At 56.4% G+C, this 11,824-nt stretch overlaps 4 protein-coding genes across 4 annotated transcripts in view; 1 reads left to right on the plus strand and 3 right to left on the minus strand.

Moving 5' to 3' along the window:
- Positions 1-570: 570 nt before the first annotated feature.
- Positions 571-2,807, minus strand: VDAG_01600 (uncharacterized protein; the record flags this gene model as incomplete). Its single annotated transcript, XM_009650486.1, has 6 exons — positions 571-904; positions 990-1,254; positions 1,523-1,721; positions 1,829-2,224; positions 2,369-2,573; positions 2,653-2,807. The coding sequence occupies 6 exons, from the start codon at positions 2,805-2,807 to the stop codon at positions 628-630; spliced, it is 1,497 nt and encodes a 498-aa protein (XP_009648781.1). The 3' UTR covers positions 571-627.
- A 2,900-nt stretch (positions 2,808-5,707) lies between these two features.
- Positions 5,708-6,349, minus strand: VDAG_01601 (phosphoglycerate mutase family protein; the record flags this gene model as incomplete). The annotated part of the gene is made up of 1 exon (XM_009650487.1): positions 5,708-6,349. The coding sequence occupies one exon, from the start codon at positions 6,347-6,349 to the stop codon at positions 5,708-5,710; it is 642 nt and encodes a 213-aa protein (XP_009648782.1).
- Positions 6,350-8,788: 2,439 nt separating this feature from the next.
- Positions 8,789-10,789, plus strand: VDAG_01602 (endonuclease/exonuclease/phosphatase family protein; the record flags this gene model as incomplete). Its single annotated transcript, XM_009650488.1, has 4 exons — positions 8,789-9,072; positions 9,145-9,521; positions 9,575-10,083; positions 10,139-10,789. 4 exons carry the CDS (start codon positions 8,789-8,791, stop codon positions 10,787-10,789), a joined length of 1,821 nt encoding a protein of 606 aa, XP_009648783.1.
- A 242-nt stretch (positions 10,790-11,031) lies between these two features.
- VDAG_01603 (uncharacterized protein) overlaps positions 11,032-11,824 on the minus strand; it is a gene marked incomplete at both ends in the record, with an annotated part of 1,837 nt that continues 1,044 nt past the window's right edge. The window contains 3 exons of the mRNA XM_009650489.1: positions 11,032-11,163; positions 11,216-11,386; positions 11,502-11,729. Coding sequence (XP_009648784.1) covers positions 11,032-11,163; positions 11,216-11,386; positions 11,502-11,729 — 531 coding nt within the window. The remainder of the gene's footprint in view (positions 11,164-11,215; positions 11,387-11,501; positions 11,730-11,824) is intronic.

The raw sequence follows: 11,824 nt of genomic DNA on the forward strand, positions 1-11,824 counted from the left end.
GGGACCCAGTTCGGAACCCCTCACGCTCGAGGGAACCAAGGGAACCAAAGAACTACACCTCACGTGCCCCTCGGTGCAAAACGCGAAACGCGAGCTCCGTCCCTTTCTTGATGAATCGGCAAATCGGGACCTCCTTGTCGAATCAGGCGCTTTCCATTCTCCTGACCACGACTGCGCGGCACCAGCAGCAACCGTGTCGCCTTCCCGTGCGTGGCACGTTGGGGAGGTTCGAATCTCGCGGGGATCCCCGTGGGGCATCATCGCGCACCTACAATGGCACCATGTCATGGAATCCCGACGCCAACCCACAGCGCAAGCTCCCTTGTCGCCGGAATCCCAAAGGGTCATTTTTGGCATTAGACTTTCTGTGCTATCATAAGCATATGTGCAGCATGATTGATTACACCATGAAAGCCTCCCCCTTGCCAACTCCATCTTGGAGGCGATGCTCCTTCCTGTGAGTCCGAACCCTGATACGAATCGTGTCACGACATGAGTTCGACCTGGAATCCCTCAACCGACTTCACCTCTGCACAGCCGCCCACGACAGCCGAGCTCCAGTGGTTCAACTCACCGTCCCATCTGGCGTGATGTGGACTTGTATGGTCAGCACCGCCAAACCTACAATCATGGACACGCTGATGATCGGCAGATTGAACCGCGCAAAGTCGAGGTTGGTGACCTCAATATCCTTCCTCGCGAGAATGTCGCGCCACAGCAGCCCGGCCAGCGATGCGCTGAACGCTGCGCTAAAGGCACCATAGTTGACGCCAATGGCCATGCTGTACACCGTGGCCCAAAAGGTGCGGCTGTCGGTCTGCGAGCCGCCGACGCGATGTATCTCCTCCCATGTCTGGATGACGCGCGACAAGAGAATCGTAGTGCCAATGTTGGTGCCGGCAAACTAACAAGGACGCACATGTCAGACCTCGACACTGCCCCTATTCGTATGGAGACGAGGCGCTCCCGCCGAGAGAAACTCACATTACACAGAACGACAGATAGAAATCCCATGCCGCCGATACCACCTACAACGCCCGTCTTGTCGACCCAGTGTTTCCACCCGTACGCAAACGTGGCCACCCAGTGCTTCGACACCAGCGCCTGCACGAGCACAAACATGGCAAAGGCGAAAGGGATGAGTGCCAAGGGAAGATGCGACAAGACGGCCATGGTAGCAGGAAATGTGACTTCGAAGCCAATCGACCAACTCTCTGCAAGAACCGACGAGTGTTCTAGGTCGCTTCCGGCGCGCTGTGTCCATGTTTTCAGCCTTGAAATCTTCACTTCCAAAGGTATCAAGCGACGCGGGAGACGGCTCGGCATGACTGACATGCGGCGCATTCCCTAGGAATTCTATTCCAGGATCGCATGTTGCCTGTTCTTTCGCTCTGGCGGGGCATTGGGTTGCTTCGTGGATTGTTAAAACGATACTTTCTGGCCTTGTCACGAGCTGCCCATCAGCACTCGCAGGTTGGCTCTCCTTCTCATCGGAAGGATTCACTGTTGTCTGCCGTCCTACGTGCTCGGAAGACGTTGTGATGGTTAGCGCGGGGTTCGCCTGCTGTACAGCCAAGGCTTGGAGGCGCTTCTTGTCGCCGAATTTGGCAATCTCTCGGGTCGTATGCCGGCTCTCCCAGCCACAGCCGACATCCCAGCAAAACATGAGAAAGGCGGCTGGGAGTGTGACCCAGAACACGGGATGTTCCCCGGTGCCTGTACTCGCCGCGTTCAGTGCCAGCAACGTGATCAAAGTGGTGGCCATGATGACCGATCCAACGATGGCCGACTTGGTGTCTAGAAAAGGATTCAGGACTTCCTAGAGGGCCAGCAAGTCCCGCGAGGAGTCGCCGTCCTGGGCGCTCGCTGTCTGTCCAGCCTCCCTCGGCGCGCGGTGGCTCAGCTCGGTGACGGCAAGGTCCTTGGCGGCTGGGATGTTAGGGTTTGCAGGCGGCACGTTGCTCAAGTGACTTGGCAGCTGGTACATGGTCATGCGCCTAGGAATCAAACCGGGCTCGGTGAAGATCAAGTACAGCAGGATGGGGTAGAGGACAAGGGCCGTGATGACGGTCGGCACAACCATGTTAGCCGTGTAGTGGATAAACTTGATGCCGAAAGCGCCAGAAAGGACAAGATTGGTGGGGTTGCTCGAAACGAGAACGGCAGACCCAATGTTGGCAGCGGCGAACTGGGAGAAGATCCAAGCGCGAGGAGACGACAGATCCTTGGATACGCGGGTCATGTACGCCAGAAAGGCGGTGCCGCTCAGTATCACAGGGTCGTTTCCAATGAACGTCGTGAGCCCAAAGAAAAACATGTAGAGGTAGAGTTAGAGACGGCGGCCGTTGTTGCCTCCCCATTGGAGGACCTTGAAGGCGAGAAAACGAATGAGCCCCGAGGCATCTATGGAGATGGCAATGTAGGCCAAGGTGATGAAGAAGAGCATGATGTCGAGAGGCGAGATGTTGTTGGCGCCCAGCGTGCCCTGGCGGACCTCCTTCCCGCCAATGGCACCAATGGCGAGGAGGAAAAGATCGGCCATGATGGGAGCCGTGGCGAAATTCATAGGAAACCTGACTTTGATGTGCTCGTAATGCAAGAACCCGAGATATCCTCCAGCTGAGGTCGTTGGAATCGATCCACTAGTAGGGCTTGCCGACACCAGCCCTGCCCTCGACTCTGATGCCGTCGGGCCACTGGTCGGGCTGCCATGTTCCCGAGAGCTGGCACCGACAGAAAGTTCGCGTCTGTTTCTTGGCTCGGAGATCCTGAGCCAAGCGAACAGGTCCCTCAAACCATGATACCATGCTACCGGGACCCCAAACGTGACGTGAAAGGAACACAGGACGTTGACGTCTAGATACCTTACCTGATGACCGCGAACCCGGCACTACTGCTGTTGCTATCCTCATCACTTTTGAGGGGCTACTTTCCCGGTATAGGCTGTTCGGGAAGCAAGAAGGCATGAGGCATCCCTCTGTTTTATTGGACAGCCGCTGACACACGGCATGATATGTCTGACGGATGCAGCTGCAAAGGCACATCGTGTATGAGGTGGGCATAGCGTCAGACACGCAGCCTCTTCCCTCGCCGGCTCACAACACAGCCCTGTGTAACACCCAAAATTTATCTGACCTGCTACCTGATACCACGGTGTGGTAGACAGGCAGTGAGGGATACCCAATGTCGTCCGCTGTCTCTTCCACGTGGGTTGGGCATTGGCCTCTATGTGTTCTCCCTTCTCGCAACCTTCTTTCGACTCCTTAGCGACTCTGTTTCCCACCTTGTATGTTGCTATCTTTCTGCCCCCCCGCACCATGATCGTGCCACGCTTCAACAACGACGACACGAGCCCATCTGCGTCAAGCCTTCATGAGGATCATAAAATTGCTTCTGCTTCGCATCTGCAGGTCATCTGTGCTTGGCCCCTCTCCGGACAATATGGATTCGGAGCTCGTTTGCTGTGAGTATGCCATGTTACCCTTCCCGATCCCCCGTCCGCCAAGGGTCCCTCGTCCTTCCAGAGCATTGATCCATGCCAAGTCGGGCTGGTCCGATCTCTAGTAGTCACTAGATCTGGGAATGATAGACCTCATCTCTTACCATGCTGTCTCAGGTTCTACCTTCTTCTCGTCACGTGCGTGATTGCCCGAAAGATAGAGTGGCTAAGAAATACATTTCTCGCGGCCACCCTGCTCTTCCCCATCGTTGCCGCTCTTCACGGCATCGTTCTTGCGGCAAATCATGTCGATGGTAAGCCACCTACATCACACGTCTGTCAGGTTTCGGCCGGACGCCATGCGTCAGCGGTGCTAATAACCTACCACGTCCTAGGGGCAATAGATATGGATATATTCGGGGTTTTTCAGTTGTGCTCTCTTGGTATCCTCGCTGCTCCTGTAGCTGCGCAAGTGAGTCGAACCTACTTTGCGGCGCCTGGTCGTAATACCATCTTCGTTTGGGCCTGCTTGAATTTGGCAGGTGAGAGACTTTCTTTCCTTTTCCCCCTCCCTTGCTTTGAGATGAGTCTCTTTGATCCTCTCTCTGCTCTTTGATACGCCGTTGCCTCGTTCTCCACGAAGCTGATTCAGATTACATAGGCTTATTGAGCCTTACCGTTGAATTCTACCGGTCACAGGTCCACGAATGCCTGCTCACTGACAGTACGAGTGCCGATCTCATCGACTCTACAAAATTCCCGTACGGCCCTAGCACGACTTGCGGCCTCACTTGTTCAACGACAGATGGGCCATTCTCGGCTCTGCGGCGTGGTGCTGCCAATAACATCTATGTTATCCCAGCACCTGAGTTGTTCAATTTTCGCACAGCAACCCTCTTGTCGGCAGGCTGTTGCGTGCATGCTGGCGTGTGCCTACTATACATGATGAATAAAATATTACGCGAGAAGGCGCTCCGCGTCCAAACAGACGTATATGGCTCCCACGGCAGTGCCCAAGACGAGGGGCAGCAACTTAGCGGTGATGGTAGCATGAATTTCATGCAGGGAGGTGTAGACACGGCCCACAGACCTGCACAAGACGCAGCGATCCTAGACCTTGAGGAGAAGCGAGGTGGGGCGTTCAAACGCATTCTCCGGCTGCTAGGCGTTCCAAGAGAGACATTCGTTACCATCCTCAACATTGTTCTTTTTGGAGGCGCCGGACTAGGGGTGCTTGCTGTTGGGGAGCGCAACTTCCACTCCGCTCAGCTATATACGAGACTGAGCCATTGTCCAGCATAGGTATGTATCCACCCTTCTTTGAGACTTTGTTTCTCCCGACTACCATCATAACATGCAGGTCTGACTCTTATTTTCAAGGCCAATGGTCTTCCATTGTTACCGCTGTTCTCGCCGCCCTCGGATCCTTATACGTCCCCATCCACGCCGATATGATGGCGGTGAAGAACAAAGCAACTCGAGAACTAGATCAGAATCGGACCTACAAGATTGCCGCCTTCCTTTGCAAGTGGCAGGGCGTCTTCAAAAAACAGATGGTTGGCCTGATCCTGAACAAACCCAATCCTGCACCGGGGATTCCTCGAGTACCAGCAGAAGAGCAGCGAAATCCCCGCTTGTCGGAGACACATGATGTGCCTGCAAGGTCTAGAAGATCAAGCATTGCCGCCAGTCATGCAGACTTTGAAATGAGTGGCGGCAACGGCCACGGCGTAGAGAGACTACCGCTGCGACAGGCAGCGACTGAGCCTTCGGCTCCGCATCCTAGACAAAGATCTGACTTTTTGGATGTCCCATGTCCCTCGGGACCTTGACTCTGTACGCAACGAACATGGACTTTGGCGATGAGCACTACGTCGATGGTTGAAGCGCCAACGCTAGGGCGGGAAGGCCAGACACCGAATGACATTTTGATTAGGGTCTATTTTCTGTCAGGTGATTCATGTGCTTAGAACCTTGAATGGCCATTTGGATGAAGTGTTTGCAACAGGGACGGTACAATGGTTTGCACGTGCGACGTAGATATAGCTTCCGCTTAGAGTTTGATTCAGGCTTGGCACGAATGATACCACTGGAGCGGCCACCAGACCATTTGAATTGACTCGTGCCTCAGAGAAGAAAATCACCCTGGCATGTGAAAAATTGTGTGGTCAAACGATCTCTTGCAGTACCCTCGTTGAAAGGCTTCGAGGGGCGTGCTGAGGCTCCGACGCACGTGGCCGTGATGTCCCAACGTTTCGACGGCGGGCTTCACTCCTGCGCCACAAGCACAGCCCCTCCATCCTCCCTGTTACCCAGCCCGAATGCTTTCCATCCAGCCTTGGGCAGATCGATGGACTGGTCTTCAGCGAGGAATTTCATGAACACGCCATGCGTGACTACGACTATGTTCGCACCCCGTCCCTCGCCGCCCGCTCGATCTCCTCCTTGACCCAGAGACGTCGCAATATCGCGCAACCTGTCGCGGAACCGTTGCGCTCGTTTCGCGACGGCCTCATCATCAGCGGCATAGAACCCCTCCTTGACCAGCCAGTCCTCCCCCAAGTGTCCGAAATCGAGATGCGGAAACGCCTTTTCCAGATCCGCACGTTCCGACCCGGTGTCGCAGGGAAGGTTGCTGCGCTCTTGGAGGTCTGCGTCGATGATGAGCTGCGCGCCGCCCGTCTCACCCCCTCGCGCGAGGTGCGGAAAGCCGGCGATGGTGGTTTGTAGCGTGCGCGTCAGTGGAGACGTGATCACGACGTCGATGGACGCTGGCTCGGGCAGAGTGGCAGCAAGAGTTGATGCCTGGGCCTTGCCGGCTGTAGTGAGGGGCGGGTCTCGTATTGTGAAGTCTTTGGAGATGTTGTGCTCCGCCTCGGCGTGACGGACGAGGTAGATGATGGGTGCCATGACTCAAGCTCTCAATGTCTGTGTCTCCTATCAACTTGTTTTCCGCTGATGATGTGTGCTGCCTGTGATCTTCTTATGTGCTGGTACGTTTTCACATTGACAGGAAACACCATTTGCGCCTGTGATGACGCCATGCCAATTTGAGCGCTTGTGAAGGACGCTACCTTATCTGTGTCAGCAAGCATCAACCAACCACCTTGAGTTAAGTAATTGCCTTCAAGTTCATGTCGAAAATAGGCCAGTGTGAGATTTCAGGACTAGACCATGATTCAACCCACGCTTTATTTTGAAATTGAATCTACCTGCGTGGCTAATGTCCCCTGTTGTGATCGAGTTCCGGCCATGCCGAGTGCATCTTTAACGCTCCTATCAGTGATCATTATATGTGATTCGACCAAGCTCAGGACTCCAAACTCAGGCGACTGGATATCTGTAGCACAGAGACGAGGAAGGGGTCGCAAATGACAATCCTGTGTCGACAGGTACGATCACGGAAAATTGTTACCATAAGGTGTCTTATAGAGCCTTAGGAGGGGTCCTTCAGATACTCAGACCTCATCGTCTTCACGTCTGTTGTCAGCAGCACATCACTTTCAAAGGCGTCAAGTCAAGTACAGGAGAGCGGCCCCAGGAAATCGAGACAACCAGTACCTCCGTTATACTCATCCTACTACGCAGCCTCAAGATGTTGTTGTGGATCAAGAAAAACGGCCTAATCGGCTGAAGAGGGGTTACATATGCAAGAGATAGGATGGCAGGCTCGTAGTCGCGTGCCACGTTGCCTAGAACCACGCTGGCGGAGAGTGCAGATCCTCCTAGCTGCATGGGAGGATCGCGGGATGGTAACGAGTCGGCGCACGTAGCACTCCCCGGTTGGGACTTGGGAGTTCTCCGCTGCAACGGTCGATGGGTGGTGTGTTCAGCGAGTCAAGGGTTGGGTGAGCTTGTGAGGATCACCTCCTGCCGAGGGATAGATATCCATATTGGAGAGATTGTAGTAGCATGGTCCCGGGCCGAGCCTAATCAGGAATAAGGCCAGAAACGGTTTCGGTTCGGCGGGCCATTGGTCGATAAGTACGGTAGAACGTAATCGTGAGGGAGGTCGTCTCCTCCGCTGATAGAAGCGCGAACAAGCAGTAGTCATTGCCATGATTCTTCGGTGGAGGCCGGATGTGCAGGGGAAAGGAACGAGGCATGCTGCCTTCGTCCGAGGTCGGGCACGTGTTGGCAGCATCTTCCTTGCATTCAGCTACAGGGCCAGGCAAAGAAGAGGAGGGGCCCTCGACAGATAACTCTACACGTGATAGCTTTCATTGGCCCGCGCGATAGGGGACTTACCCTCCAAACCACAGGGGACATGCGCTACAGGGGATGGCGTACAGGGGATGGCGTACAGGGGATGGCGTACAGGGGATGGCGTACAGGGGATGGCGTACAGGGGGCCGCCCGAGCCACAGCAAATGGCGGGGCAGGACCAGGAAGTGGCGGGCATGTGCCGGCTGCCGTCTTGTCTCTTCTGCGCCATCCTCTCCAGGCCAAGTCGTTCCTTTTTCAACTGAACATGGCCTTCCATCTCGTCTTCCATCAATCTTCATCCAACCAGCCACGGAGAAGAGTAATCTCCATCTCTCTCCTGCCGCCAGCCGACACCTCTACCATCCACAGTCTCGAATCCGAGGGACTACGACCCCTCGTAATTGGTGGAGATAACCTTCCAAGCATGGTTTCCTAAGAACGGCTTGGGCCACTGGGGAAGTCTCCACGGCGGAGAAGATCAAGATCCCGGTCACCCTCCAAGTACTCGCCTCTCCCAACCATCCGAACCCCCCTCCCTCCCCCCTCGAAGCCCTCACCTTCCCAATGAGGAACACGCCGGGGCTCGGCCCAACGACGCGCTATTCAACATGCAGGCAAAGCAACGCGCGCCTCTTCAAGCCTCTGCCCGTCCTGATCGCCCCCTTTGCCCTCTACAAGGCTCGCAGGAAACGTGCCAGGCAACGCGCACTCTAACAGGGCAGCTGATAACACACCCCTACCCATGTCGGGACCTGCCGGCCATCTCCATCTCTTGGATCTGCCGTCCTGCGCTGGACCACCTCATCCATTGACGAATCCCCGTCGCCGATGTCCTTTCCGCGATCAGAGACAGGCCCCCGTGCTACTGTTGCCTTCGGAAATGGCCGCCCTCCCATCTGGCTGGTGTGCACTCCCAGATGTCCGCCCCATCATGAGGGTCCGTCGTACCTAGGTCAGGGTTGATGCAAGGCGGGCCGCGCTGGCAGCTACAAATACCAAGTAGCATCCCCGGACTCTGTTCCTAGATGAGTCTCCAGGCCGCCGATCTCACGAGAAATCGTCCCTCCTTGCAGGTCCCTCCTCGTCGTCTCGTTGCTAATCGACCTTCGCATCACCATCTTGCGATCTCCTCGATCCTCCAAGATGAAGGTCGCCGCCACCCTTCTCTCCCTCGCCGGTGCCGTTGCGGCTACCACCATTGCCGAGATCAACGGCAACAAGTTCTTGTCGCCGCTCCAGGGACAGAATGTGACGGCTGTTGAAGGCCTCGTCCTCGCCAAGGGTCCCAACGGTGTCTGGATCCGCTCCACCGTGCCCGACGACGACGACCTGACCTCTGAGGCCGTCTACGTCTTTGACCGCAATGTCGGCGCAAACCTTGCTGTTGGCGACATCATCAAGCTTGACGGCACCATTCTCGAGTACAGGTGCGTGCATGACCGTTAGGGCGGCCAAAACCCCGCTAGTGTTAAGCATAACTGACGCGCGCAACGCCCTAGGTCCACCAACACCCACCTCTACCTGACCGAGCTTGCCACGCCCCGCAACGTTGAGGTTGTCTCGCGCAACAACGCCGTTGTCGCCTATGTCATTGGCGAGGACACTCCCAGCCCGCCCACCGAGCAGTACACGAGCCTCGACGGCGGCGATGTCTTTGCCGTTCCCAACGATGTCCGCCGTGTTTCTGCTGTGAACCCTGTGCTCGAGCCCACCAAGTACGGCCTGGACTTCTGGGAGGCTCTCAACGGCGAGCTTGTCACCGTCAAGGCCCCCGTTGGCATGACCCGTCCCAACCAATTCGGCGACACCTGGGTCCTCGGCACCTGGACTGCTACCGGTCGCAACGAGCACGGCGGTATCTCTATGCTCGACAAGGGTGAGTTGACTCGAGCTTGGAATTGAGGTTGCGCGACACCTGGCTGACCGCAGACGTAGATGCTAACCCTGAGACCGTCCTCATCGGCTCGCCCCTCGATGGTACCCGCAACCCGGAGTCCAAGATGGGCGATAAGCTTGCCGACATCACCGGCGTTGTCACCTACTCCTTCGGCTTCTACCGTATCCTGCCCCTGACTGCTGTCAAGGTTGAGTCTGCGTCTTCTGCTGAGACGAGCCCTACAACGCTCGAGAGCAGCGGCGACTGCCGAGGCATCACCTTTGGCTCGTACAACGTTGAGAACCTGTGGCCCGGCTCCGAGCACCTCCCCGACGTCGCTGACCAGATTGTCGACTACCTGAAGACTCCTGACCTGATTTTCCTTCAGGAGGTTCAGGACAGCAACGGCCCCACCAACGACCTGATTGTCAGCGCCAACATCACTCTTGCTACGCTTGCTGCCGCCATCGAGGAGAAGAGCGGTGTTGTCTACGAGTGGCTCAACGTTGACCCCATCCGTAACCAGGATGGTGGCCAGCCCGGAGGCAACATTCAGACCGCGGTGAGTCGACCCGTGATGATGACCTTGGAAGCACTGACTGATAAGTTGTGATTAGTACCTCTACCGTCCTGATGTCCTCGAGGTCTACAAGCCCAACCAGGGCGGCAGCCTCGACTCGACTGTCGTCGTCGACGGCCCCGCCCTGTCCTTCAACCCCGGCCGCATTGACGTAGCCAACGACGCTGCCTGGGCTAACAGTCGCAAGCCTCTGGCCGCCTCTTGGCGCGCCATCAAGGGCTCCAAGACGAAGCCCTTCTTCACCATCAACGTCCACAACGGCTCCAAGGGTGGTTCTTCCACCCTCCACGGCGATAACCGCCCTCCCATCAACAACGGCGTCGACAAGCGCCTGCTCCAGACCGGCAGCATCGGCGCCTTCATTGACACTCTATATGCCAAGGATCCCAAGGCGCGCATCGTCGTGTCTGGCGACTTCAACGAGTTTGCTTTCGTCGCGCCTATGAAGCTCCTCACCGAGAAGCACAAGTTGACGAGCCTGAGCAAGCACAGCCTGCCGGCTACGGAGCGCTACAGCTACGTCTTTGACGGCAATGCCCAGCAGCTTGACCACATGCTGATCAGCCCTTCCTTGGTCAACGACAAGGCCAAACTCCAGCACATCCACGTGTCCTCGTGGCGTCGCTTCGCCGATGTTGTGAGCGACCACGACCCAGCTGTTGGCCGGTTGAACGTGTGCGGATGCTAGAGGACGCGAAAAATGTACAGTAATGTGGCATGACTTGAAAGCCGCCTGAATATAGACAGCCATGATGATGAGTTGAACACGCAATGTCCCATTCCAGTGCAGCGTCATGTGTGCATATTCGTGTAGTTTTGCAGTCGCCTCCATGATTCAACAGTACGGTCAGGCCTTCCGGTCGTGCTATCCAATCGATTATTGTTGTTTGAAGCTGGCGATAGCTTGAAAGTCTCCGAATCTACGTCATCTCAAGCAGCACCCTCACTCTCTCCTTCTCCTTCGCTTTCGTCGTCATCATCACTACCCTCCGGCGCAGCCTCATCCTCTTCGTCGCTCGTATCCCCAGGGTCCGGCATGACTATGCGGTTGAGAAAGGTAATCTGGCGCGTCAGCAACGACAACGTACCATTGCAGTGTGCAAGGGGAACTCACGAAAGGCTCCATCGCGACGACCATGTCCTTCAGCCTCTCCTGCGCGTCCTCCTGCGCGAAGAGCCCGTCCTCAATCTTGGCCCCCACCGTGTAGCTCCTCAGCTTGAGGAGCTCAATGTCACGATGATCTGCCTCCCAGCCCTGACGACGCACCATCATCAGCATCAAGCTCTAGTTGAGGGAGTTGAACGCGATTGACGAAAGAAAGAAAGATATCAAAAAAAAGGAAGGGAAAAAAAAAGAAGGGAAAAAAAAGGAAGGGGAAAAAAAGGAAGGGGAAAAATACCTTTGGTTTCGTCTTGAGCGCATTCTCCTGATTCCCCTTGCAAAACGCATCCACCGCCTCCTCGTCCCCCCCGCCCTTGCCCTTGCCCTCGAGATATATCCGCTTGAAGACAGGCCCGTTGAGGACGGCACGCCACCGCGCCGGGCGCGCGTCGACGCTCGCGCGCAGGGCGCGCACCTGCTCGGCGGGCGGACACCACAGGCCGCCGCCGAGAAAGGCGCGGCCGGGCTCGACGTGGAGGTAGTAGCAGGCGTAGGGCCCCTTGCGCCGGGTGCGCGACCAGGGCGGCGCCAAAAGTGGGGGCTTGTAGGGGCGTCGGTTTC

The sequence above is a fragment of the Verticillium dahliae genome, genomic scaffold (assembly GCF_000150675.1).
Source record: "Verticillium dahliae VdLs.17 supercont1.2 genomic scaffold, whole genome shotgun sequence".
Taxonomy (NCBI): Eukaryota; Fungi; Ascomycota; class Sordariomycetes; order Glomerellales; family Plectosphaerellaceae; genus Verticillium; species Verticillium dahliae.